The 27,892-nt window shown below is 57.4% G+C and overlaps 2 protein-coding genes across 3 annotated transcripts in view; one reads left to right on the top strand and one right to left on the bottom strand.

Moving 5' to 3' along the window:
• Positions 1 to 9,726: 9,726 nt before the first annotated feature.
• LOC149342659 (uncharacterized) lies at positions 9,727 to 17,000 on the bottom strand. 2 transcript variants are annotated; one of them, XM_089545140.1, is made up of 5 exons: positions 16,604 to 16,993; positions 16,414 to 16,505; positions 13,409 to 13,599; positions 12,065 to 12,293; positions 9,727 to 9,970 (listed from the first exon to the last, which is right to left on the bottom strand). In XM_089545140.1, the coding sequence occupies exons 3-5, from the start codon at positions 13,582 to 13,584 to the stop codon at positions 9,917 to 9,919; spliced, it is 459 nt and encodes a 152-aa protein (XP_089401266.1). In that variant the 5' UTR covers positions 13,585 to 13,599; positions 16,414 to 16,505; positions 16,604 to 16,993; the 3' UTR covers positions 9,727 to 9,916. The 2 variants fall into 2 exon arrangements, with proteins under 2 accessions (XP_089401266.1, XP_089401265.1); XM_089545139.1 differs by lacking the exon at positions 9,727 to 9,970 and adding an exon at positions 9,978 to 11,587 and having other exon boundaries at positions 16,604 to 17,000.
• The window catches only part of LOC149342658 (uncharacterized), an 84,430-nt gene continuing 72,078 nt past the window's right edge, over positions 15,541 to 27,892 (top strand). Inside the window, exon 1 of the mRNA XM_089545129.1 lies at positions 15,541 to 15,662. The gene's annotated coding sequence lies outside the window, so the exon portion shown is untranslated. The remainder of the gene's footprint in view (positions 15,663 to 27,892) is intronic.

The raw sequence follows: 27,892 nt of genomic DNA, 5'->3' as shown, positions 1-27,892 counted from the left end.
GACTCGAGCAACGGCGACGGAGGGCGCACGAAGACGCGTTTGACTCCGTACCTGTACATATTCTTGCACTGTAAAAAAATATAATAAGGGGTTTGGGGGATACGGTTTCATCTAAGACATTTCTCTGCATGCAAACTCTGTTGTAAACTCTGCATGAGTGTCAAACCGCTGCTTGCCACAGGGTGGCGTGACCTCGTCGGGCACTTTTCCGCCTTTTGTCACGTCCCCCAAGACAACAGTTTTGTATTAGTGTCTTGAATAAAAATTTTTGGCTGGCTGGCTGGCTGGCTGGCTGGCTGGCTGGCTGGCTGGCTGGCTGGCTGGCTGGCTGGCTGGCTGGCTGGCTGGCTGGCTGGCTGGCTGGCTGGCTGGCTGGCTGGCTGGCTGGCTGGCTGGCTGGCTGGCTGGCTGGCTGGCTGGCTGGCTGGCTGGCTGGCTGGCTGGCTGGCTGGCTGGCTGGCTGGCTGGCTGGCTGGCTGGCTGGCTGGCTGGCTGGCTGGCTGGCTGGCTGGCTGGCTGGCTGGCTGGCTGGCTGGCTGGCTGGCTGGCTGGCTGGCTGGCTGGCTGGCTGGCTGGCTGGCTGGCTGGCTGGCTGGCTGGCTGGCTGGCTGGCTGGCTGGCTGGCTGGCTGGCTGGCTGGCTGGCTGGCTGGCTGGCTGGCTGGCTGGCTGGCTGGCTGGCTGGCTGGCTGGCTGGCTGGCTGGCTGGCTGGCTGGCTGGCTGGCTGGCTGGCTGGCTGGCTGGCTGGCTGGCTGGCTGGCTGGCTGGCTGGCTGGCTGGCTGGCTGGCTGGCTGGCTGGCTGGCTGGCTGGCTGGCTGGCTGGCTGGCTGGCTGGCTGGCTGGCTGGCTGGCTGGCTGGCTGGCTGGCTGGCTGGCTGGCTGGCTGGCTGGCTGGCTGGCTGGCTGGCTGGCTGGCTGGCTGGCTGGCTGGCTGGCTGGCTGGCTGGCTGGCTGGCTGGCTGGCTGGCTGGCTGGCTGGCTGGCTGGCTGGCTGGCTGGCTGGCTGGCTGGCTGGCTGGCTGGCTGGCTGGCTGGCTGGCTGGCTGGCTGGCTGGCTGGCTGGCTGGCTGGCTGGCTGGCTGGCTGGCTGGCTGGCTGGCTGGCTGGCTGGCTGGCTGGCTGGCTGGCTGGCTGGCTGGCTGGCTGGCTGGCTGGCTGGCTGGCTGGCTGGCTGGCTGGCTGGCTGGCTGGCTGGCTGGCTGGCTGGCTGGCTGGCTGGCTGGCTGGCTGGCTGGCTGGCTGGCTGGCTGGCTGGCTGGCTGGCTGGCTGGCTGGCTGGCTGGCTGGCTGGCTGGCTGGCTGGCTGGCTGGCTGGCTGGCTGGCTGGCTGGCTGGCTGGCTGGCTGGCTGGCTGGCTGGCTGGCTGGCTGGCTGGCTGGCTGGCTGGCTGGCTGGCTGGCTGGCTGGCTGGCTGGCTGGCTGGCTGGCTGGCTGGCTGGCTGGCTGGCTGGCTGGCTGGCTGGCTGGCTGGCTGGCTGGCTGGCTGGCTGGCTGGCTGGCTGGCTGGCTGGCTGGCTGGCTGGCTGGCTGGCTGGCTGGCTGGCTGGCTGGCTGGCTGGCTGGCTGGCTGGCTGGCTGGCTGGCTGGCTGGCTGGCTGGCTGGCTGGCTGGCTGGCTGGCTGGCTGGCTGGCTGGCTGGCTGGCTGGCTGGCTGGCTGGCTGGCTGGCTGGCTGGCTGGCTGGCTGGCTGGCTGGCTGGCTGGCTGGCTGGCTGGCTGGCTGGCTGGCTGGCTGGCTGGCTGGCTGGCTGGCTGGCTGGCTGGCTGGCTGGCTGGCTGGCTGGCTGGCTGGCTGGCTGGCTGGCTGGCTGGCTGGCTGGCTGGCTGGCTGGCTGGCTGGCTGGCTGGCTGGCTGGCTGGCTGGCTGGCTGGCTGGCTGGCTGGCTGGCTGGCTGGCTGGCTGGCTGGCTGGCTGGCTGGCTGGCTGGCTGGCTGGCTGGCTGGCTGGCTGGCTGGCTGGCTGGCTGGCTGGCTGGCTGGCTGGCTGGCTGGCTGGCTGGCTGGCTGGCTGGCTGGCTGGCTGGCTGGCTGGCTGGCTGGCTGGCTGGCTGGCTGGCTGGCTGGCTGGCTGGCTGGCTGGCTGGCTGGCTGGCTGGCTGGCTGGCTGGCTGGCTGGCTGGCTGGCTGGCTGGCTGGCTGGCTGGCTGGCTGGCTGGCTGGCTGGCTGGCTGGCTGGCTGGCTGGCTGGCTGGCTGGCTGGCTGGCTGGCTGGCTGGCTGGCTGGCTGGCTGGCTGGCTGGCTGGCTGGCTGGCTGGCTGGCTGGCTGGCTGGCTGGCTGGCTGGCTGGCTGGCTGGCTGGCTGGCTGGCTGGCTGGCTGGCTGGCTGGCTGGCTGGCTGGCTGGCTGGCTGGCTGGCTGGCTGGCTGGCTGGCTGGCTGGCTGGCTGGCTGGCTGGCTGGCTGGCTGGCTGGCTGGCTGGCTGGCTGGCTGGCTGGCTGGCTGGCTGGCTGGCTGGCTGGCTGGCTGGCTGGCTGGCTGGCTGGCTGGCTGGCTGGCTGGCTGGCTGGCTGGCTGGCTGGCTGGCTGGCTGGCTGGCTGGCTGGCTGGCTGGCTGGCTGGCTGGCTGGCTGGCTGGCTGGCTGGCTGGCTGGCTGGCTGGCTGGCTGGCTGGCTGGCTGGCTGGCTGGCTGGCTGGCTGGCTGGCTGGCTGGCTGGCTGGCTGGCTGGCTGGCTGGCTGGCTGGCTGGCTGGCTGGCTGGCTGGCTGGCTGGCTGGCTGGCTGGCTGGCTGGCTGGCTGGCTGGCTGGCTGGCTGGCTGGCTGGCTGGCTGGCTGGCTGGCTGGCTGGCTGGCTGGCTGGCTGGCTGGCTGGCTGGCTGGCTGGCTGGCTGGCTGGCTGGCTGGCTGGCTGGCTGGCTGGCTGGCTGGCTGGCTGGCTGGCTGGCTGGCTGGCTGGCTGGCTGGCTGGCTGGCTGGCTGGCTGGCTGGCTGGCTGGCTGGCTGGCTGGCTGGCTGGCTGGCTGGCTGGCTGGCTGGCTGGCTGGCTGGCTGGCTGGCTGGCTGGCTGGCTGGCTGGCTGGCTGGCTGGCTGGCTGGCTGGCTGGCTGGCTGGCTGGCTGGCTGGCTGGCTGGCTGGCTGGCTGGCTGGCTGGCTGGCTGGCTGGCTGGCTGGCTGGCTGGCTGGCTGGCTGGCTGGCTGGCTGGCTGGCTGGCTGGCTGGCTGGCTGGCTGGCTGGCTGGCTGGCTGGCTGGCTGGCTGGCTGGCTGGCTGGCTGGCTGGCTGGCTGGCTGGCTGGCTGGCTGGCTGGCTGGCTGGCTGGCTGGCTGGCTGGCTGGCTGGCTGGCTGGCTGGCTGGCTGGCTGGCTGGCTGGCTGGCTGGCTGGCTGGCTGGCTGGCTGGCTGGCTGGCTGGCTGGCTGGCTGGCTGGCTGGCTGGCTGGCTGGCTGGCTGGCTGGCTGGCTGGCTGGCTGGCTGGCTGGCTGGCTGGCTGGCTGGCTGGCTGGCTGGCTGGCTGGCTGGCTGGCTGGCTGGCTGGCTGGCTGGCTGGCTGGCTGGCTGGCTGGCTGGCTGGCTGGCTGGCTGGCTGGCTGGCTGGCTGGCTGGCTGGCTGGCTGGCTGGCTGGCTGGCTGGCTGGCTGGCTGGCTGGCTGGCTGGCTGGCTGGCTGGCTGGCTGGCTGGCTGGCTGGCTGGCTGGCTGGCTGGCTGGCTGGCTGGCTGGCTGGCTGGCTGGCTGGCTGGCTGGCTGGCTGGCTGGCTGGCTGGCTGGCTGGCTGGCTGGCTGGCTGGCTGGCTGGCTGGCTGGCTGGCTGGCTGGCTGGCTGGCTGGCTGGCTGGCTGGCTGGCTGGCTGGCTGGCTGGCTGGCTGGCTGGCTGGCTGGCTGGCTGGCTGGCTGGCTGGCTGGCTGGCTGGCTGGCTGGCTGGCTGGCTGGCTGGCTGGCTGGCTGGCTGGCTGGCTGGCTGGCTGGCTGGCTGGCTGGCTGGCTGGCTGGCTGGCTGGCTGGCTGGCTGGCTGGCTGGCTGGCTGGCTGGCTGGCTGGCTGGCTGGCTGGCTGGCTGGCTGGCTGGCTGGCTGGCTGGCTGGCTGGCTGGCTGGCTGGCTGGCTGGCTGGCTGGCTGGCTGGCTGGCTGGCTGGCTGGCTGGCTGGCTGGCTGGCTGGCTGGCTGGCTGGCTGGCTGGCTGGCTGGCTGGCTGGCTGGCTGGCTGGCTGGCTGGCTGGCTGGCTGGCTGGCTGGCTGGCTGGCTGGCTGGCTGGCTGGCTGGCTGGCTGGCTGGCTGGCTGGCTGGCTGGCTGGCTGGCTGGCTGGCTGGCTGGCTGGCTGGCTGGCTGGCTGGCTGGCTGGCTGGCTGGCTGGCTGGCTGGCTGGCTGGCTGGCTGGCTGGCTGGCTGGCTGGCTGGCTGGCTGGCTGGCTGGCTGGCTGGCTGGCTGGCTGGCTGGCTGGCTGGCTGGCTGGCTGGCTGGCTGGCTGGCTGGCTGGCTGGCTGGCTGGCTGGCTGGCTGGCTGGCTGGCTGGCTGGCTGGCTGGCTGGCTGGCTGGCTGGCTGGCTGGCTGGCTGGCTGGCTGGCTGGCTGGCTGGCTGGCTGGCTGGCTGGCTGGCTGGCTGGCTGGCTGGCTGGCTGGCTGGCTGGCTGGCTGGCTGGCTGGCTGGCTGGCTGGCTGGCTGGCTGGCTGGCTGGCTGGCTGGCTGGCTGGCTGGCTGGCTGGCTGGCTGGCTGGCTGGCTGGCTGGCTGGCTGGCTGGCTGGCTGGCTGGCTGGCTGGCTGGCTGGCTGGCTGGCTGGCTGGCTGGCTGGCTGGCTGGCTGGCTGGCTGGCTGGCTGGCTGGCTGGCTGGCTGGCTGGCTGGCTGGCTGGCTGGCTGGCTGGCTGGCTGGCTGGCTGGCTGGCTGGCTGGCTGGCTGGCTGGCTGGCTGGCTGGCTGGCTGGCTGGCTGGCTGGCTGGCTGGCTGGCTGGCTGGCTGGCTGGCTGGCTGGCTGGCTGGCTGGCTGGCTGGCTGGCTGGCTGGCTGGCTGGCTGGCTGGCTGGCTGGCTGGCTGGCTGGCTGGCTGGCTGGCTGGCTGGCTGGCTGGCTGGCTGGCTGGCTGGCTGGCTGGCTGGCTGGCTGGCTGGCTGGCTGGCTGGCTGGCTGGCTGGCTGGCTGGCTGGCTGGCTGGCTGGCTGGCTGGCTGGCTGGCTGGCTGGCTGGCTGGCTGGCTGGCTGGCTGGCTGGCTGGCTGGCTGGCTGGCTGGCTGGCTGGCTGGCTGGCTGGCTGGCTGGCTGGCTGGCTGGCTGGCTGGCTGGCTGGCTGGCTGGCTGGCTGGCTGGCTGGCTGGCTGGCTGGCTGGCTGGCTGGCTGGCTGGCTGGCTGGCTGGCTGGCTGGCTGGCTGGCTGGCTGGCTGGCTGGCTGGCTGGCTGGCTGGCTGGCTGGCTGGCTGGCTGGCTGGCTGGCTGGCTGGCTGGCTGGCTGGCTGGCTGGCTGGCTGGCTGGCTGGCTGGCTGGCTGGCTGGCTGGCTGGCTGGCTGGCTGGCTGGCTGGCTGGCTGGCTGGCTGGCTGGCTGGCTGGCTGGCTGGCTGGCTGGCTGGCTGGCTGGCTGGCTGGCTGGCTGGCTGGCTGGCTGGCTGGCTGGCTGGCTGGCTGGCTGGCTGGCTGGCTGGCTGGCTGGCTGGCTGGCTGGCTGGCTGGCTGGCTGGCTGGCTGGCTGGCTGGCTGGCTGGCTGGCTGGCTGGCTGGCTGGCTGGCTGGCTGGCTGGCTGGCTGGCTGGCTGGCTGGCTGGCTGGCTGGCTGGCTGGCTGGCTGGCTGGCTGGCTGGCTGGCTGGCTGGCTGGCTGGCTGGCTGGCTGGCTGGCTGGCTGGCTGGCTGGCTGGCTGGCTGGCTGGCTGGCTGGCTGGCTGGCTGGCTGGCTGGCTGGCTGGCTGGCTGGCTGGCTGGCTGGCTGGCTGGCTGGCTGGCTGGCTGGCTGGCTGGCTGGCTGGCTGGCTGGCTGGCTGGCTGGCTGGCTGGCTGGCTGGCTGGCTGGCTGGCTGGCTGGCTGGCTGGCTGGCTGGCTGGCTGGCTGGCTGGCTGGCTGGCTGGCTGGCTGGCTGGCTGGCTGGCTGGCTGGCTGGCTGGCTGGCTGGCTGGCTGGCTGGCTGGCTGGCTGGCTGGCTGGCTGGCTGGCTGGCTGGCTGGCTGGCTGGCTGGCTGGCTGGCTGGCTGGCTGGCTGGCTGGCTGGCTGGCTGGCTGGCTGGCTGGCTGGCTGGCTGGCTGGCTGGCTGGCTGGCTGGCTGGCTGGCTGGCTGGCTGGCTGGCTGGCTGGCTGGCTGGCTGGCTGGCTGGCTGGCTGGCTGGCTGGCTGGCTGGCTGGCTGGCTGGCTGGCTGGCTGGCTGGCTGGCTGGCTGGCTGGCTGGCTGGCTGGCTGGCTGGCTGGCTGGCTGGCTGGCTGGCTGGCTGGCTGGCTGGCTGGCTGGCTGGCTGGCTGGCTGGCTGGCTGGCTGGCTGGCTGGCTGGCTGGCTGGCTGGCTGGCTGGCTGGCTGGCTGGCTGGCTGGCTGGCTGGCTGGCTGGCTGGCTGGCTGGCTGGCTGGCTGGCTGGCTGGCTGGCTGGCTGGCTGGCTGGCTGGCTGGCTGGCTGGCTGGCTGGCTGGCTGGCTGGCTGGCTGGCTGGCTGGCTGGCTGGCTGGCTGGCTGGCTGGCTGGCTGGCTGGCTGGCTGGCTGGCTGGCTGGCTGGCTGGCTGGCTGGCTGGCTGGCTGGCTGGCTGGCTGGCTGGCTGGCTGGCTGGCTGGCTGGCTGGCTGGCTGGCTGGCTGGCTGGCTGGCTGGCTGGCTGGCTGGCTGGCTGGCTGGCTGGCTGGCTGGCTGGCTGGCTGGCTGGCTGGCTGGCTGGCTGGCTGGCTGGCTGGCTGGCTGGCTGGCTGGCTGGCTGGCTGGCTGGCTGGCTGGCTGGCTGGCTGGCTGGCTGGCTGGCTGGCTGGCTGGCTGGCTGGCTGGCTGGCTGGCTGGCTGGCTGGCTGGCTGGCTGGCTGGCTGGCTGGCTGGCTGGCTGGCTGGCTGGCTGGCTGGCTGGCTGGCTGGCTGGCTGGCTGGCTGGCTGGCTGGCTGGCTGGCTGGCTGGCTGGCTGGCTGGCTGGCTGGCTGGCTGGCTGGCTGGCTGGCTGGCTGGCTGGCTGGCTGGCTGGCTGGCTGGCTGGCTGGCTGGCTGGCTGGCTGGCTGGCTGGCTGGCTGGCTGGCTGGCTGGCTGGCTGGCTGGCTGGCTGGCTGGCTGGCTGGCTGGCTGGCTGGCTGGCTGGCTGGCTGGCTGGCTGGCTGGCTGGCTGGCTGGCTGGCTGGCTGGCTGGCTGGCTGGCTGGCTGGCTGGCTGGCTGGCTGGCTGGCTGGCTGGCTGGCTGGCTGGCTGGCTGGCTGGCTGGCTGGCTGGCTGGCTGGCTGGCTGGCTGGCTGGCTGGCTGGCTGGCTGGCTGGCTGGCTGGCTGGCTGGCTGGCTGGCTGGCTGGCTGGCTGGCTGGCTGGCTGGCTGGCTGGCTGGCTGGCTGGCTGGCTGGCTGGCTGGCTGGCTGGCTGGCTGGCTGGCTGGCTGGCTGGCTGGCTGGCTGGCTGGCTGGCTGGCTGGCTGGCTGGCTGGCTGGCTGGCTGGCTGGCTGGCTGGCTGGCTGGCTGGCTGGCTGGCTGGCTGGCTGGCTGGCTGGCTGGCTGGCTGGCTGGCTGGCTGGCTGGCTGGCTGGCTGGCTGGCTGGCTGGCTGGCTGGCTGGCTGGCTGGCTGGCTGGCTGGCTGGCTGGCTGGCTGGCTGGCTGGCTGGCTGGCTGGCTGGCTGGCTGGCTGGCTGGCTGGCTGGCTGGCTGGCTGGCTGGCTGGCTGGCTGGCTGGCTGGCTGGCTGGCTGGCTGGCTGGCTGGCTGGCTGGCTGGCTGGCTGGCTGGCTGGCTGGCTGGCTGGCTGGCTGGCTGGCTGGCTGGCTGGCTGGCTGGCTGGCTGGCTGGCTGGCTGGCTGGCTGGCTGGCTGGCTGGCTGGCTGGCTGGCTGGCTGGCTGGCTGGCTGGCTGGCTGGCTGGCTGGCTGGCTGGCTGGCTGGCTGGCTGGCTGGCTGGCTGGCTGGCTGGCTGGCTGGCTGGCTGGCTGGCTGGCTGGCTGGCTGGCTGGCTGGCTGGCTGGCTGGCTGGCTGGCTGGCTGGCTGGCTGGCTGGCTGGCTGGCTGGCTGGCTGGCTGGCTGGCTGGCTGGCTGGCTGGCTGGCTGGCTGGCTGGCTGGCTGGCTGGCTGGCTGGCTGGCTGGCTGGCTGGCTGGCTGGCTGGCTGGCTGGCTGGCTGGCTGGCTGGCTGGCTGGCTGGCTGGCTGGCTGGCTGGCTGGCTGGCTGGCTGGCTGGCTGGCTGGCTGGCTGGCTGGCTGGCTGGCTGGCTGGCTGGCTGGCTGGCTGGCTGGCTGGCTGGCTGGCTGGCTGGCTGGCTGGCTGGCTGGCTGGCTGGCTGGCTGGCTGGCTGGCTGGCTGGCTGGCTGGCTGGCTGGCTTGCTTGCTTGCTTGCCGGACGAGCTGTTCCGACGCCTCTTTCGACTGGAGAAGCAGACTGCGGTGTGGCTGTGCGACGAACTCACCGATGAACTGGGAGGCGTGCGTGCGAGTGCGCTGTCGGTGCAGCGGCGGGTGCTTTGTTCACAGCGGTTATTTGCGACCGGAGGCCTTCATGCAAGCTTCCGCAGCCGACGTCACCTCAGTGCCTCAGCTACACATAAATAAAACATGCTTATGCTGGCAAAGAACTTTATTTTCCCCTGCTAATCGCACTTCGTGGTCGTCTTCTGTTTCCCGGTCGAGGGAAAAGAAACAGACGACCACACATCACATACTGCAACGCTTCACGCTCTGACAGTTTTGTCATCGGTCGTAAAAGCCGAACAACACAGACCTTAACAAGTTGGCTTCGTAGATTTCTGCGCACTTAGACCTACAGCACAGTACCTTGATTTTCGACGCCGCGTAAGAAAACAGTATCAAGGCGTGGAACAGCAGTTTTCGTGCATAGCGGCCTGTTGACGTTTTACCGCCGCCTGCGCATCCACGCGACAGCAAGTTACCCACTAGCAAAATTTAATAGCCTAACTTCTTGCGCTTCTTATTTTTCTTGATATATTTTAGCTTTAAGCACAATGTATGGCGAAATAAAATGATTATTTTTAACGCTTGCATTTCTTTACTCTTTTAGCAAAAATTTAGCCGACGGTCCCTCGTCGTGCAGACCAATGCTTCCAGGGCGCCGATTTGCTGTCATTGGCTGATTCCTCGTTGCGTCAATTTTGCGTCAAGCATCGACGTCACATCGTTTCGCCATTTTGAAGTCACTGTCAACTATTGACAAAATTTTTGACAGTTCCGTAATACGGCGCCAGGAGTGTTTTTGTTCAGCCGTTCGTTGACCTTTGGTAGCGCACCAGACGAAACTGTCAATTCACTACTGAGTGGCAACTGACCACCGAAATACGTGAAGTACTTGCTCACGCACATTCGTCTTCCTTTAATTTTTAACTAACCTCCCAGAATTTAGTCAATTCATTTCACGAGCCGAGCTCAGCAAGCACAAATTTACCAGTCTATCCGTGCTTGCACTGGTTCACGCCAGCGCATGCGGCGGAAGGAGAGCAAGCCTGCAGCTTCGTTCACACACGGCCTTTCCAAGGCCGCAAGAGTCCGTCCGGGCAGCGCCCGCATCACAAACAAATACGCCTCGTCCTTGCGCGCACACAATGTGTTGCATTGTGCCAAATGTGACATTTACTAGACTTACTTCATAACGTTTGTGTGGCTTGTTCTTTGCAATAAGAGACTGTGTGCATCATAACGAATTTTATTTACCACCGGAAGATAGCGCGCACGTGCTCCGGCTTCGTTCTTGGGCGATGCAAGTCCCTTTTCTGGGGCTCGCACGCCATCTCCTCCCAGGCGCATCGAGCGGAAGTGGTGTTTTGACTCCGCAGCGACGCCGACCCAGGCGGCCTTCAGCTCGTAAGGCGCCCCGCATCTACGGGGTGAGCCCCGCAGGCAGCAACTGGAACACATCTGGCTGTGCTCGTACCTGAGACGCAAGGGTAGAATTTAGGCGCATGGTATAGGTAGATAAAAACACGCTATAACTAACCACTTATCACAACTGCAGTCATATAAGCAGAACCGCGTTAGGTGATCCATTAAACTTAGATGCACGCGGTCTTGAATGATGAGAAGGTAACCTCAATCTCAAGTAATCTGCCCTGCAGCCATGCAGAATGGAACAAAGCCGCGCGTAGAAGCAGTTTCCAAATCGACTTTCTTGGGTTTAAGTTGTTAGCAGCAACTGACTCGCAAGAATGTTGACATATATGCCTGACGGCGGCTGTCAAGCTACTTGGTATATTTTGAGGAACTACCTAATCCGAAGACATTCAGCCGATTGTTTACACTTAGCAGCCAAACAACAGTGCCGGCATCTTCCAGGTTTCACGCAGGGTTCCTAGGATGCAACAATCTCACGCTTTCGTTGAGACGTCTCCGGATCAAAAAATTGCTGACTATTACGTTACTTCCTAATGCGAAATTTGTGCGCAGCTCATCAGCTGTTTGAGCTTTTCCATAGAATGAGGCAAATAATTAGAGCAAGACATGTATGTGCAATTACAGACAACCTTTTTTCAAACACATTCCTTCTTCAAGAAACACTCCACTAACAGATCTTGATTGCCACGAAGGAAGCTTTGTGGTCGGAGAAATAGATGAATATATGCTTCACTTGCCGCGCAAATGTCTGGTTCTACGTTGAGTGGCGAAGAGATAGCAGCGACTGATTGATGCCGCTGACGCTGCTAGCGAGTCAAGTGAACGTTACGAACGGCGGCTGTAGTGCGTTTTGGCTTGGGCGTGCGGGAGAAATGGCGCCAGGGGCGCGCGCAGCTAGAGCAGCGCGTTGCCCTGGCTGCGGAGCTGGTTACGTGGAACAACGGCGACGCCTCGAATCGCAAGAACAATAGCCAGAGAACTGCGCTTTAATAACGATCATATATAATGTGTGATGACAGTCCGATTCAGCTGCTACTGTGCTCGCTAAGTACTTGTCGTTCATCACACCACATCATCTTCCTTGTAAAGAGCCGCGTCCCCTGTGTTAGCCTCTGGGTCTGGAAGGCGATTAAAGGCCGGCAAAAATCTCCAGAGGACTCAGAGTACTCGCACGTTTCTCGCAGTCGAAGTCTCCTCCCCATTAAACAAGGTCATCTACGAGCCTTATGTGACTGAGAGACCCCTAGTTGACCTCTAAAACTGTGGATAAATTAATTTAAAAGAAGGCTGTGAGCCCTGGAGAGAGAGTGGTGCATCTCACTGGGTGTCTTTCAAGTGCACATGCGGAACACGTCGGTCATTGCCTCGTTAACTAACCGAAAAAATTGCCGACAATTGCATTACTTCCGAATGCGAGATGTGAGTGCAGCTCACCAGGTGTTTGAGCTTTTCAATAGATGAGGAAAATAATGCTAGCAATGTACAGTTACAGACAACTTATTTTAGAGCGCAGCTGTTTTTAGCTCGTTCCTGCATTTCGCGGCGTCGCCGTTGTCTCTTGTAACCAACTGCAGAGAGCGCTACTAGAGCCATTTATCCGGCACGCCCGAGCCGAAACGCATGACCCCCGGCGTTCGCCACGCTCCCTCAGTGCGCTTATCTAAAAAGGAAAAAAAAAAAAATTGGGTCATGGAAGGTGGGTAAGGACGAAGACACCAGGACATTTTCAACATTGGACGAATCATGAGATAATTACGATGTAACGGTGGCATTTGTCTGTCTACTTATCAGAAACTGTCGAAGACAAATATTAAATTTGGCATACATCTATCCTTGCTGTGATAATAGCCACAGATTTGGTGTTCTGTTTGGTATTCTTCGGGATGTCTGCGCACGCCTAGTAATGGAGCTCAGAGCAACGATCATCTCAACAAATGCCTGGGAGTTCTCGTGGGGACACACTTACACATATCCTATGGCGTTGCCTTTCATCTGTTTATTGCGGCCGGCCGCGTATTCCGTCTAGAGTTTTATCGGATGAGATTCTACATTTGAACCAGGAAAACGCATTCGCAACTTGCGGCCCCAAATTGGTTTGAAAGAACTTCCCGTGTTCGCCAGTCCCGTGTGCACTTACCAGCACCGGTTGCCACATGCGGGGATCCGGTGAGAGTGCCGAAGGCTGCACGCCTTCGAGCACATCCGTCGACGATGCGGCTGCACGAGCACGTGATGTGGCCCGCAGAGTTTCGACCGGTGTGCCCTGCACGTGAGCCATCGCCTGGTGGACACGGAGCCCGCGATCACTGAGCCAGAACCTCGTGTATTGTCCGTCACCCAAAGGGCAGTGATGATGGCAACGCTCACTGCGGGTGCAATAGAAACCGCGAGAGATCTCAGGGTTGAAGTGGGGTAAGCTGAAAGATCTCGAAATTCTTTCTTTTTTCTGGCAGGAGAGAAGGCAATGTCTATGCTACACCAATGAGAGTAGGCAGTGTTTCCTCGCAGCAACAATTGCAATTCAGAGAGTGAATATTCGAGCCGAATGCGAGTCCCAATGAAACTTTTCTTTGAATATGGCTTCAGTACATCAGTGTCTGAAGAAAGGGTGCGAAAACAGGGCGAGAAAAAACCGTACTGTGTAGGCAAACTGCGATGTAACTCTGCCATGTCAATCGTAGCGGCGTTACAAACAGCTTAGCAGGAGAAGCAAGATCATATTTCAGGCGCAGCTCTAGTGGCTTTCAAGAGAGTCTCTTTCTAGTACGCGACAGAAATCTGCCTTACAACAGTACGGCAAAGCCATTTTTACATTTTTCCACATGCCCGAAACAGATAGCATTGTTTGACAAAATTTCGTTGTTGTTTTTTCTTTTTGTGATATTTTAATATGTGGGGAGTTCGGCCTAAATTTATGAGTTTCAAATGGAGGAGGTTCCGCTGCAAAATCTGAAAATGGGGATAATTCACTGATGTAGCTGTAAGACATACAAAAACAAATATATGAAATCAGTACACAAAGGTACAAATTATTGATACAGATGTAGGTAATAAATCAGATGGACAGGACACAAAAACAACAAAAGGGGAAGTAATAATATTGCACAGATCTCGTATGGCTCAGAACTTCCGGCAAGCAATGTAGACTCATGCAGTCAGCAACATCATAAGGGGAACAGGCAAGAGATCCTTGCATGACCTGTTATTTAATCTCGCTGTAAATAATGGAAGATACGAATACCTCTTTTTGCAGGCATATGTAACCAGCAGAGCATAACTTTAAGAAGCCTAATCACGTTTACGAAATCCTGGGAGATACTGAGGGAAGACTGGCGTGCGAAATCCTGGACGGAAGTGCGACGCACCACTGGAGAAGCGTACGATGAAAATACCGCTCACGTAAAAGAAAAAAAAGTAGTGTTTAGGCCGTGAAGCTTGAGACACACACCCGTATAGCTTCTTATGAATAAGGGTAGCTTACCAATATTTCCTGCGGCGCTCACAGCCATCGCGACTTGGTTGAGTCGATACCATGCTGGCAGCGTTAGCCACGAGTTGCACAGAACGGCTCCGGTCACGGGTACAGTCGCTGGCATCCCCAAGTATTCCCAAAGCTTGTACACGTGCTTCGTGCGAGGCCTTGAGATCTCCGTCCATAGCTGCTTGCTCAATCTGAATCGAGAAAACGTATCAAAACAGTTAATTGCGCACTGCACGAACAACATGTACACGCGCTTTACACTATCGGTTGCAGTTTTGAAATGATTGCCGTCGGTGAGATAAAAGCTCAGGTATACGTATTCTCTGAACCAATATCAAGTGAAAAACCGGGCCGTTTCTCCTACCACCCTTGTAAGTTTAGACTTGACAACAAGAGAATATTCTTTTGACACATCATCTAACAGTGAATTTGATTGAAATAAAAGAAAGACGGGCGTCATCACTTACTGTATACTACAGGGCTACCTGAACAAGATAGTTGAGAAACATGGACATCATCACGCACATATCTTTTAGCATTGAAGCCAGAAAGGTGCCCCTTCAACCACTCAAGTCGCAGCTGAAAATGCCACGAAGCAGCGGGGCAGAGGTTCCTCGCCACTGAAGTCGACGCAACTGTGAATGCTGACGGTATGAGACAGCTTATTCGACCTGAGAGCACCGTCAGTCTAGCATCCTGGTCTGAAGTTGAGAAGGAGCTTTTCTCGTGAAGAGATATCCTCTTAATGACCAATAAAAGAAGTAATCATGGTTTATTGAGAAATAACTTTGTTATGGAAACGAAAGAGGATTTATGGTAATGTTTTCACTGTTGATTTAAGCGCATGTAACTGAACGCAGTATTATCAGCAAAACGAAAAAAAAAGTAATCTGTGCTGCTGCTCCAGGCTCAGGCTGCCCTAAAAACGGCGCAAAAATTTTACATGAACACCTTCATAACAGTGAAACCTGTGTACAACTTCACCGTTTCCACAAATAAATCAGGGAAAATCGATTACGAAACGCCTCATGTGAAAGGCTACTCCTGGTAATTGCGCGAATTCTCGGAACGCGCCCCCAACAGCTGGCGGGGAACGAGCGCGAGCAGGTTGGAACGAGACAGATAAAAGAAAACAAACGAAGGCATGTTTATAATTTAAAAGTAGAGAGTCAATAATAAATAGAACTCAGAGAAAATGGGCTGCGGTTCAACTACTACAATCTGATTAGGTTCTGTTTATGGGGTTTAACGTCCCAAAGCAACTCAGGCTAGGAGAGACGCCCTAGTGAAGGACTCCGGAAATTTCGACCCCCTGAGGTTCTTTAACGTGCACTGACATCGCACAGTCACGGGCCTCTAGAATTTCGCCTCCAAGGAAATTCCACCGCCGCGGCCGGGATCGAATCCGCGTCTTTCGGGTCAGCAGCCGAGCACCATTACCGCTGAGCCACCGCGGCGGCTCGAATCTGATTAGAGAGCGGATGGTATGGCGTTTCGGGTAAAAATACGCGCCCATGGTTGATCGCGAGAGTTTGCTCACCCAATGAACGCTGCGGCCTATTGTTGCAGTGGTGTCTCCACAACGTTGTCAGCGCTAAGGCATGCAGCCCAAGTCTCTCTCTCGTCACCCCACGTACCTCAAAGCGCGATTCAGGCGTCCACTAACCGAGGGAGCCAGTTATACGCACTTCCTTTCCTTAAATCATCAACGCCGACGCAACTGAACAATGAAGGCCGATGCTACTAACACAATAAACGCCAATGGCCTACGGATTCACTGCCGCGTTTCTGCCACAAAGTTAATGCCAACGCATGCAGTGCAAATATGTCACTACCACCACGTAGCCTAAAGCACGACCGAAGTGTCTACTGTCCCAGAGGGCCAGTTATGCGCATTTCCTTTCCCTTGCTTTATGTGTTGGCTACGCGGCATGGCGCTTTGGTTATGAAAGTCATTTCAAGCTCAAACTTGCGGCCACGGCGAAACTGGCTTTGCCTAGCGTAGTGAAGCTTTCGCTTCAACACGCCCACACTCAATACGAGCATGTCATTAGAGGTTAAAGGAATGAGACCAGCAGTTCTTGAGCGTCTCAGGTGAAGCGGGGACGCTTTGCAGAAAGGGCGGACGCGGGTGGATGACCTGGGACGCGTCGCTGGTGTTGCGTCCAAGGAAGCGGCGGAGGGGAACCAGGGTGTAGTGGTGTTGGGTGTAGTAGGAGTGGAGAGGACCACAGGAAGACGCCGGCGGACTCCCGTCAGCAGTCCCACGAATTTGGAAGTAGCAGGAGACGCATAGCCATGATCCGTCGACAGCGTCACGAAACGCCGTAGGCTTAAAGCAGGCGACCAAAGGGGGCCTCAGCAGCATGGACTCAAAATCCATCACCTGCCACCTCCATGCTTCAGTCTCTGATCTTTGCGGCGCTGTCTGCCTTCACGCCTCGGTTTCGTCACACTCAGCTAACCACTCCTCGTGCTCACCACGCTTTTCGTCGTCATCACCTTGGAATCGCCATTCGCTCACGCGCAACGCTATGCTGGCACGTGCAGTGCTTCGTTGTCGACGCACTACACTTACATGTCACCTGACGATTTGTTCCGCACCTCACAAAGATATTTGCATTTAATCCGCTAGAGGAAACTAGTATCCGATCTCCAAGGAAGTGACCAGAAATAAGAAGGTTTGTGGTCGAAATTGACAAAGCTTAATGCTACCTAAAAGAGAACGATACAATTCTGGTGATTTAAACGGATGCGCGTTCCTCTCATGGGCAGCATGGCCTGAATATATTATAAACGGCTTACTCTAGGCTAATTACATAATTATCGCGCAGCACCCAAAGATTAAAATTATTAGACGCTCAGATGGTCTCATGCTGTAACCTGCGTAAGTAAGATGCTCTTTTAGGATTTTCCTCTTCCAACTGGTGATTTTCCGCGCTTACGTATTCCGTTGGCTTAAAGTGGCCTTTAAGAGCTGACCAGATACGGTGCCACTAACTTACCTCAGTATGCGCCGTACCTTCTAGAGGAAATGAAGGCACAGGCAAGCCTAGATCCAAAGCCGGGACACCTAAGGTCCTCTAGCCTCTTCAGGCTGCAAAATAAAATAACGTTAGGCTAAACAAGAGCATCTCGATGAGGGAAAGAGATACGAAGCGGGAACAAACGCTGTTAATCAGAAGCTATTCTTACCTGAAGGAGGTAGCCTCGTTGCTGGCGGCACCATAGGCGCTCCCACAAGTGGAACGCGCAAGGCGTGCGCGACGAATGCACTACTAAAACAGCTAGTGTTCAAATCGGCGGGAATAACCACTGATCTCCACTAGGGGGCTGGATGGCGTTTCGAGCGCCCGAAAGTGACGCCACCGGAAGTAAGCAGCCTTGTCCCGGAAGTCAGCCTTTGGCAGTGCATGAAATCGGACCTCAGCCAATACTCGAGGAGGTTATGCCTCAGCACGGTTTTTAAGTGTGAAATGCTTTTAGCTCCCGTTGTCGGCAGTGTGGTGACGTCACGCTGAGACCGACAGCCAACATCCGGGCACTGAATTCCACTCATCCGGGCACGGAAACGAGAACATCCGGGCACCGTACGAGATTTAACGAGACTCTCTAAGCCCTCCTACAGGACTGGCGTACAAGCGCCGGTAGCTACGCGCCGAACGGGTGGTGGCGTTCCTCCCTTCCTGTACGGTGCAGTTCGCGTGTCCACCAAGATGACAGAGAATTACTGCGCCATTTCCTTTCCTCAAAAAGGCTTGCATTCAAAGGGCAAGGCATCGTGCGGAACGGGTGGTGGCGTTCCTACCTTCCTGTACGATGCGGTTCGGGTGTCCACCGAGATGACAGAGAATTACTGCGTAATTTCCTTTCCTGAAAAAGCGTCGCGTTCAAAGGGCAAGGCTTCGCGCCGAACGGGTAGTGCGTTCCGTGGACTGCCTGGCAGCGCTGCAACATGCTGTCGCGTTCCACTACTAAAGGCGAGGCTTAAGCGTCATTAATTAGCATGTAGCTAGTATTTAGTCATTAATCAGTCATTAGTCACAAATTAGTAATTTGTCATTACTTCGTCATTAATTCTGTGTGACGTAATCCAGTTGTGACGTCACCAGTGCCACAGAGGCAGTAAAAACTCAGGGGGCACTTTGACTGTCTAAAGAGGGTAGAGGCGGAAGCGTTTTCCGCACCACCTTCGCTGTTTCTGTGGCACTGGTGGCGTCACATATATTTGGGTACTCATTACTAAGTGATGGCAAATCACTAATTAATTTTTAATTACTGATTAATGCCTGAATACTAATTAACTGCTAATTAATGGCGCTTAAGCTTCGCCTTTAGGAGTGGAACGCGACAGCGCGTTGTAGTGCTGTCAGGGAGTCCACGGAAGGAACGCCACCACCCGTTCGGCGCGATGCCTTGCCGTTTGAACGCAACGCTTGTTGAGGAAAGGAAAGGACGCAGTAATTCTCTGTCATCTCGGTGGACACCTGAATCGCACTGTAGAGGAAGGGAGGAAGTGGGAGTGGAAGAAGAAAGACAAAGAGGGCCCGTAATGAAGAAAATGAAAATTGTATTTGAGGAAAGAAAATTACGCACTAACTGTTTCACATATCTCGGTGGACACCCGTCAAAATTCAGGGGGGCACTTTTTTGACCTAAAGTGTGGTCACTGATGTGTGGTTAGGATGTTAAGCTTCGCCTCTAAGATTAGAACGCGACAGCGTCTTGCAACGCTCCCAGGAGTCCATAGAACGCCATCGCCCATTCGGTTCCTCGCTCGTCGGTAAATTGGTTTTTGAGGAAAGGAAATGTATCTGTCTCTCATTTGTCGGTGGACACCTAAACCTCGCCGGAAGGGAATGGAGGAGGATGAGAGCGAGTGAAGACACCGTATTCACTAGACGCGCCTTTGTTCATACCAAACCATCGAGCTGGCATGGCGGAGTGGATAGCGTGCTCGTCTCTCACGCCGAAGACCGGGGTTCGATTCCTGAGCTCGACCGATTTCTTAATCGCTTTTATTTATTTATATGGCCTGACTAGTGAAGCTAATTAGGTAATTACGCAATTAACTAAGCTCAGTCCCACTTACTTGGTGCATCACTATACGATCCCTTCAATTGGTTGTATGGTTACTAGCCAAAGTGCAATTGGCCCCGTTTGAATTTCGGGCACTGTGACGTCACGACCGTTTCCACCAATTGAAAAGCGTGACATTTTCTGTCGACAACTGCTGTTTACAACGATGAGACATTAAAGGCTTCTGCCTTAAAAGTGGTGCAGAAAACGCTTTCGCCTCTATGCACTTTACTGTTTCGAACGCGCTGCATATACATTCTTGTCAGGACTGCGTCTCGTTGTGTCCGCGTACGCTTCTGCGTCGTCTTGCATTTCAATGCCGCCACCGTCACAGCTGCTTAAGACGAGTAATGGAGCGTGATGAAAGGAGAGGTAGGAAGCGTGTTGCAGAAAGCAATCGCTTTGCGAGTGATACGCCACAGCAGAAGACTGCTCAAGATTTTGACTAGTACCATCTACAACAAATGTGTTATGCCTGCAAACATTTCATGCTCACTCTACTCTCGGTTACGGGAGAGGCAGAGATTTTTTTTTTTTTTTTTGTGGTTGTTGATGTCGCCGTCTTGGCATAGTGGGCGGCAGACTGGCATACTGATTCGCATAGTGTACGCCAAAATCAAGCGCGTTAACCTAATTCTATGTTTCCAGATATGTGTAGGACGAAGGACGTGAGAGTAATTTTTAAAGAATGATGAATTTAATTGCAAATTGAAGCTTTTCTCCTCCCTAAACCATCTCCTCCCTAAGTTGTGGCAATGGTCTGGAATCCCGGAGGGTGGACCCATGGTAATGCACAAAATCCGCGGAGATAAAGGCTTTCAGTAGCGTCTACACGTGGCGACAGAGGAGTAGGGATCGAGGAGGTGTTTTGAAGCAAAAAGCTTCACTAGGCTAGTCAAACTCGAGTCTGGCATATGCTCCGTGATCAGACCAGCTGCGCATGCGCAGAACCGAGGGACGTTGCAGGAGAGGCGAAAAAAAAAACAAACTAAGACAAATATAGACAAACAGTGCGCCAGGAAACTCTCATATCTCGCTGCACACCTGAACCACGCTGTAAGAAACGGAAATTCAGAAGAAAATTGGTTTTAAGGAAAAGAAACGACACCTGTCTCTCATATATCTCGGTGGATACCCGAACCACGCCGTAAGGGCTTTAGGGAAAATGAAACGAAATGAAAATTGCTTCTAAGGAAAGCAAATGCCTGTCTCTCATATCTTGGTGTACACCCGAAAGGAATGCACATCCCAGTACAGCCGGCCAAATCTTTAGTTGGCGTGCGCGACGGCTGCTTTTCCTGCGCTCCTGCTCTTTACGACGAAGCAAACTCTCGTAAAGCTCCTTATTAAGCACGGGATTAGTGAGCCTGTGCTTAGAGTTGATATTTTCGCAAGTTTGCTCCGTCACAAGGGGCAGGAGCACGGGAAACGCGGCCATCGCGCACGCCAGCTAAAGGTTTGGCCGGCTGTACATATCTATAAACCAACCTTATTAAACAGCACCGTATTCACTACACGCGCGGCTCCTCCTCCGCCTCGCCGCAGCTTTTCGCTTCGAGATATGCAGGGGAGATTACCAAACAAAGGCGCTTCACAAATACTACGGCTCCGAATCGGACGCCGTATGCACGGGTGAGGAAGCGGCGGTGGCCGTCGCCAACTCTTCCCTACAGCCTCTTGCTACTGTCTCCCAAGGGACCCTCGGTCCCTCGGAGGCAGCCGAGGAAGCAGCCATCGCCTCCGCGCTTGCACACACGGAAGCACGCTACATAATATCGGACTCCAAAACCACGATACTAAATTTCGCGCGCGGGCGAGTTCACGTCCCTGCGTTTAGCGTACTGAGCTCGCCTGCCGCCCACAAGCCCCGCCATGTGGAGCTGATATGGGTGCCTGCGCACTCCGGGAATCCCGGTAACGAGGCCACCAATGCGTTAGACCGAGGTTCTTTAAACCGGGTGGTGGTGGTGTAAAACATTTATTTATATTATGTACAAGAGAGGTATTGCTTGGACCGTGCCTGAAGGGCCCGGCCCTCACAATCACTAGGAGGGATCCCTAGTCCGGGACCCCTGTGGCCTCCGCGGCGGCCCGGACTCTTGTCACCAGGGCTCGTTGGTCCTGGAGAGTTGAGCAGCCTAGCAGGGCAGCCTCCCAGTCCTCTCGGGTGTGGTGGGGGTTGGGTGGCAAAGCAGGATTGGCAGGGCGTGCCCACACCATGTGATAACGTGTCCGCAAACACTTCCCCACTTTGTGGACACTCGCCCGAAAAGGCCGAATTGAAATGTTTGAGCACTGCCGGGCACAGTACAGTGTTGGTGTAGAGGCGAAGAAGCCAACGCTCCTCTGCCTTCTTGAGGCCTTTACAGGGGGGTGGGTATCGGCCGTGAGCGTTTTGATACAGGAGAGAGGTCTCCCGAAAAGTAATAGCCGGATTAAAATCAGTAGCCGGATCAGGCGGCGAGAGAGGCGATGCCCGGTGGTTAAGCGGGCGGGCGGTAGCGTCCGCTACCTTATTTCCCTCTATCCCCGCACGTGCTGGGGCCCAGATGATGGTGCGCCGGGTTGGGAAATCCCGGTTCTCACATCTCTATAATGTTTGGAAGGCACGATCTGGAATTTGGCCTTGTTCAAAATTGCGGCAAGCTCCCCTTGAGTCGGTGATAATGGCTCGGGACGCTGGATCCGCAGCTGCAAGTGCGATAGCAACTTCCTCCGCGAACGTAATGTTGGGGGCACGGAAGGTGAGGCCCTGAACTGGGTTGCTTTGGTGTACAACGGCAGCCGTGTACCAACCCCCATAGTGTGGACCGGCCGCGTCCGTGTAAAATACCCCTGGTCGAGCACCAAGCTGCTCGGAAATGGCCTCCGCTCGCGCGAGGCGGCGGCCATCATGGTCTTCTTTTGTCATGTTATTGTGGAGGGGGCGAACCTTTAGTGCGAAGCGCCAGGCCTCGGGCATGGATATCCGCTTCTCCTCTTGGGTTGTGTAATTGACGTGGAGACGGGTCAGTAGGCGGCTTCCCGCACGTGTTTTGCTTAACCGCAAGTATTGATTGCTGAGATGAGCCTCGCGCAGCTCCCCAAAGGTGATCGTCATCCGCAGGCCGAGGAGACGTTGGTTGGATGTTGCAATTGGCAGGTCGAGAGCCCTCTTAAAGATTTTGCGGCGAATCACTTCGAGAGCGTTTTCATCGCATTCTCATCGCAGGTGGAGGTACGGTGCCTGTCGGCCTCCGATCTGGGATTCACGCGAGATCGCATGCACTCCTTCAGCGATCTGACGCAGGCCTTCAGGGCCGCGCGCCTGCTGTGCCCCCCACCCCACCCCTCCTAGACAACTATCACCAGACGCTGTGGCGACGCCTCCAGACGCACACCCTCCCGTCCCCCTATCTGCAATCCCGATATCACTCCACTAGGTCTTCCTGTACCCTCTGCCATAATCCCTCCGCTACTCTTTCCCACATCCTCTTCCTCTGCCCGGCGTACCCTCCCCCGCGGAGCCTGGATCACGTCACCACTTTGGAGGCATAGGAGATCCTCCTGTGCTCCACGGACCCGGCCAAACAGGCCACCGCAACCAGCCGGGCTGCCGACGTCATTGTCCGCAGAACATGAACGTTTGAGTGCAGTGGGGCCGTACGGGGGCCCAGGGGTCTGCGAGCCCCAAACTCCTCGGCATAAAATAAAGTTTCTATGATGATGATGATGATGATCCAAACTTAACCTTAATTAAGCCATAGCCAATTTTTATAGGTTGCGAGTAATTACCTCGTTTTGCTGTACCTGGTGCTCTATCATCTCTTCCGAAGCATAGTAAAGCAAAGAAGCAGCTTTGTTTTCAAAACGTCGCGAACAGTGCTCAGTCGTGAATCAAGTTCCACCGAAATGTTATCGTATATAAAAGAGCATGCATTTGCCGCCGAAATATAAATCAAGCTTTGTTGCAAAAAATGAGGAAGCGGCTACAACGGAATGACGCCGAAGCCTTTTCACAAAACGTAAAACCTTTTGCCATCGCCATCACGCCAACCGCCGTATGAGGCCGTGTCACCTGTTGTTGTTGTTGGTGGTAAAAAAAACATTTATTAAGAAGGGACAGGAGGTATGTTTGGATCAGCCCTTAAGGGACCGATCCTCACAAGCACTAGGTGGAGGTCCCTAGTATGGTACCCCAGTGGCGGTGGCCGCCGCCCGGGCGCGCCCGACTAAGGCTTGTTGGGCCTGTAAGTCGTGGCAGCCGAGCAGGGTTGCCTCCCAGTCCTCCCGGATTGGGTTGGGGATGGGGGGAATAGCGGGGTTGGAGGGGCAGGCCCACACGATGTGATAGGTGCCAGAAGACACCGCACTACAGTGCGGGCAGCTGCCGTTAAAGGAAGGGTCAAAATCTTTTAGTGCTGCCAGGCACAGTGATGTATTGGTGAGAAGGCGGAGAAGGAGTCGCTCATCCGCCTCCTTCAGGCCTTTACATGGGATAGGGCAAAGGCGATGACTATTTTGATAGTAGTTTGTAATATCTTTGAATGTATAAACGGGACTAAAATCGGGTTCCTGATCAGGTGGGGAGGAGAAAACAGCCCGGTGGAAGAGCGCGCGAGCGGCTGCGTCTTCTGCCTCGTTTCCTGCCAACCCCTGATGAGCAGGGGCCCATATAAGGTAACGGTGTGGGGGGGTCCGTCTCCCGTATGCAATTTTGGTAGATTCTATAGGCTAGGAAGGGAGTGCAGCCTTGTTCGACGTTCCGACAGGCCCCTCGCGAGTCGGTGATTGTGTATTTTGAATTGGAGTGGGAGTACTTCTGGCTCTGAAGGTGAGGCCGTTAACTGTGTGGCTGTTGTGAACTACCGCGACCGTGTACCATCCCCCGTGGTGAAGACCGGAGGTGTCCACGTAGTATACACCTGTTTTGGTGCCATAATGTCGGGCTAGCGCTTCCGCTCATGCCAGGCGCCGAACATTATGGTCTTCGTGTGACATATTTGCAGGAAGAGGCCGCACGTGGAGGGCACGTCTCCACAGTTCTGAGATGGGAAACCTGTCTTCCATTGGAGGGGAGTGTTGGATATGGAGTCGACCAAGAAGGCGGCGACCCGAGTCCGTTAGCGACAAGCGCGTGTACTGGTTTGTAAGGTGCGCCTCCCGGAGCTCCTGGAAAGTATTCACCACCCCAAGGGCCATAAGCCGGCTGTTTGAAGTAGTGATGGGGAGGTCAAGGGCACGCTTAATAATTTTGCGAAGGATGACCTCAAGCGCATCCTCCTCCTGTTTCCGTAGGTGGAGAAAAGAAGTCGAATAGAGATTTCGACTGGTTACAAAGGCGTTTGCCAGCCGCAAGGCATCCTTACTTCGTAACCCCCAGAGTTTGTTTGAAACCCGGCGTACCATGCGGCCCACCTGGTCCCCCACCTTACCGAGTTTGGCCAATGTAGAGTCTGGCCGTCTGTGTTTGTGGATGTAGAGCCCTAGTATCCGTATCTCGCCACTTTCGCGTATGGGACCACTCTCAAGAGAAAGAGAGATTTTAATTGTGCACTTCTGTGAGGGGTGGAGGTGCACAAATTCCGATTTTTGAGGGGAACATTGAAGACTGCAGCGGCGGGCGTAGCGGTCTACTATCGTCGCCGCGGTTTGTAGGCTGGTTTCAATGTCTCCTGTGCTGCCCTGCGTGGCCCCTGAAGGTGATGTCATCGGCGTACAGGGCGTGCTGCACGCCGGCGACACCATCCAGCTGTGCCGGTAGGTGCATCATAGCCAGATTGAAGAGCAGCGGGGAAACTACAGCCCCTTGGGGGGTTCCCCGCGTGCCGAGTAGGTAAGGACCATGCTCTCTTTCTATCTTGGATGCGTATGTAGGATTGACGATCCATTAAAAATTGGCGTATGTATTGGAATGGGTTGAGGAACAGTCGGTCTGGCTTAGGTTAGTGAGTATGATCCCGCGTGTTACATTGTCAAATGCCCGTTTAAGATCCAAGGCGAGTACTACCCGGTCGTTATGGGGGCATTCTAGGGAGTCAAAGACTTCCCGATGAAGTTGCAGGAGGACGTGCTGTGCGTACCTGTGAGGGTGGAATCCGAACATGGGTCTCGCAAAGACATCTTTGTGTTCAAGATATGCAGATAACCGATGCTGCACCCTCGTCTCCATTAGTTTGCCCGCACAAGAGGTGAGAGAGATGGGGCGAAGGTTATTTGTGTCAATTGGTTTGCCTGCTTCAGGAATAAAAGTGACCAGAGCCGTTTTCCAGTCAATTGGCAGGGGGTGTCCCCGCGCCAAATTGCATTGATGTAGTCGAGGAGGGACTGGTACGCCTAATCGGGCCGGTTTGTCAAAAGCTTGACGGTGACCGGATCTCTTCCTGGCACAGTGCCCCGTTTCATTTTGGCGAGAGCCGCCCGCCCGCAACTGGATCAACCTTTCAAGCTCCGTGTTCTGCTTGCCTGCATAAGAGCACGCAGATCCACGGGGGTCTTGGGCTGTACACAGATACTGGTCCCGAAGTTTCTGTGCCAGTTGAGCTGTGTTGCCAGGGAAAGCATGCATGGCTCGCTGCAAATGTTTTTGTGTTTCGGTTCGTGTTTGGGTTGTGTCGATTAGGGCTCCAAAGAGACGCCACGTGTTGCAGCTGGACATTTGTCGCGGGGCAGCCCTTCTTCAAGGTCATTAGTGCTTGCTGTAAGTGGCAGTATTTACCAGACGCAAAACGCTTGTTGTATTCTTTCTTTTTTTTTGTTGTTGCGGAAGCAACACTACACTATCAGTGTGAGCGATTTCGTGGAGCCTCGGAGAGCCTCAGCCGCGCATGCGCGAGGAGAAGTGAAGTGAAGTGAAAAACATTTATTGTCCAACAGAATGAGACTACCTCACCCAGACCTCCCCTGTCCCATACCCTCAGTTGAGGGAGGAGGATCAGGAGAGATCTGGCCGCATGGGGTAGTCGCGTCAGACGCTGGCCGGGATCTCTTGTATCCCGGCGGCCTCTTCAGGCAGTCGGACGGCGGTGAGCTGGAGCTCAGGGTCCGAGCTCCGGAGCAAGGTCTCCCAGGCGTCTCTACTATTAATGTTCATTGCCCTGCCTGGGGATTGGCTACACTCCCATATTATGTGGTCGAGGGACCCTCTCGCTCCGCGCTTCTTGCATTTATCGTCTTCTATTTCAGGAATTATATGTTTGCATAGAATTGGGTGTGGGTAGACATCTGTTTGTAGACGCCTCCACGCCACCGCCTGTTGATTGCTGAGTGTTATGCTAGGCGGGGGAAAGTACCTGCGATGTTGTCTATTATATTCTGTAACTTCCTGACAGGAAATTTGTCGCCCTTCTCTCCCGTGATCTGCGAGTGGTGGACCGTCGTGTGCAGCTCGGTGGTAGAGATCTCGAGCCACCTCGTGGGCCGCCTCGTTGCCACGGACAGATTCGTGCGCGGGGGTCCAGATTATATTGATTGTTCTATTCAATGTCGCTTGTCTTAAAATTTTGGCAGCGAGGGGAGAGACTCTCCCTCTACTAAAATTTTGGACTGCAGCTTTGCTGTCGCTTATGACGTATTTAGCTTTGGAACCGACGCAAGCTAGTGCTATTGCGACCTCCTCCGCCGTCTCAGTGTTTGTCCCTAGGACGGTTGCGGCCGTAATGAGGCTACCCGCTCCGTTCACTACCGCGACGGTCGTGTACTGACTATGTATATCACCCGCTGCGTCTACGTAGGCGACCTCCTCCTCAGGCTCGTCATCGTAGATGCGGTCTATCACCTGTGCCCGTTTTTGTCTTCTTTCCTTGTTTATTTCTGGGTGCATGTTCTTGGGTAAGAGGGGAATCCTGAGATTTCTCCTAATCTCCATGTCGATATCCTCCCTCTGTCTAGCTCCCCTATCTGTTTTGAGTCCGACTTTGGCTAGTGTGGCTCTTCCGGCATGTGTTATGCTGAGTCTCTCTAGCTGTGATGTATGGACTGCTTCTGCGAACTCTGTAAGCGTGTTATGTATGCCCAGTGATAGGAGTTTTTCCGAGGATGTGCACATGGGCAGGCCTAGAGCTTTCTTGACGCACTTCCTTATGAGAGCCTCGATCTTGTTCCTCTCTGCTGCTTTGAGATTTAGGTACGGCGTAGCGTAGCTGACTCTACTTATTATGAAAGCTTGTATGAGCCTAAGTAGGTTTTTTTCTTTAAGACCGCCTCTTTTGCTCGAGACACGTTTGATGAGATTGAGGGTCTGCATCACGTGGCTCTCAAGCTGTTTGATGGTTGTCATGTTTTTTCCATTTGATTGCATATAAAGGCCTAGGATTCTGATTGTGTCCACTTTGGGTACCTCTTTTCCTCCTACAGAAATCTGAATTTCCGAGGGTGGTTTGTTCCTCAGAGCCTTATCGTTATATATGAATATTTCAGATTTTTCGGGCGAACATTCTAAGCCCCTTTCTTCTGCATACATCGAAATTATATTGGCAGCTGCCTGTAGGGTTTGGTTAATCTCTGCATCACTTCCTCGGTTGATCCATAGATTAATGTCGTCCGCATACAGGCTATATTTTAAGTTTGATTTGCTAATTTTCTCAAGTTCGCCCGGGAGTTCTCTCATGGCCATGTTAAAAAGAATGGGTGATAGCACCGACCCTTGAGGGGTTCCTTTGCTTCCCAGCTTTATTTCCCAGGATTTAATCTCCTGGAAGCTTATGCTCGCAGTTCTATCTGTGAGGAAGTCTCTTATGTAGCGATCGGTTTTGTGGCCTACTCCGGCGTGGCTGAGTCCTTTCAATATTGCCTCATGTTTGACGTTATCAAATGCTTTTTTGAGATCGAGACCTAAGATAACCTTTGCATCCTTGGTTCTGGAGTCAGTGATATCATGTTTTAGTCGCAGCATGACATCTTGTGTGCTGAGATGTGGTCGGAATCCATACATCTCATCTCGCCACTTCCTATTCTTTTCCATATAATTCGATATTCTGGTTTGGACGACATGCTCCATTAGTTTTCCTACGCACGATGTGAGGGATATAGGTCGGAGGTTCCCTATCTGCGGCTGCTTCCCGGGCTTAGGTATTAGGATCACGGTGGCCGTTTTCCATGGCGGGGGAATCTCGCCCTTCTCCCAGCACTCCTGCATGTAACCTGTGAGGGCCTTTATGGAGTTGTCGTCGAGGTTCCTTAACATTGTGTTCGTAATCCCGTCTGGACCAGGAGCCGATCTGGTTTTGAGTCTGACTATTTCAGCCCTTACCTCGGCTGCCGTAATGGGCGCATCCAGGGCCTCGTTCTGGGCTCCTTCATAATCGGGAAGCCGGCTTTTATTTGTGTCTCCTATGTAGGTTTCAGCTAGTTTACGTATGAAGCTTTCGTCATCGTATTCCCCACACGCGTGTCTAACTTTGGTCATTGTAACTTTTGCTTGGGTCT

The sequence above is a fragment of the Amblyomma mixtum genome, chromosome 5, assembly GCF_055824585.1.
Source record: "Amblyomma mixtum isolate Tamu chromosome 5, ASM5582458v1, whole genome shotgun sequence".
In the NCBI taxonomy this organism is placed as follows: domain Eukaryota; kingdom Metazoa; phylum Arthropoda; class Arachnida; order Ixodida; family Ixodidae; genus Amblyomma; species Amblyomma mixtum.
Note: the sequence above shows the minus strand (reverse complement) of the source record. Positions and strands in the feature narration are given on the sequence as shown.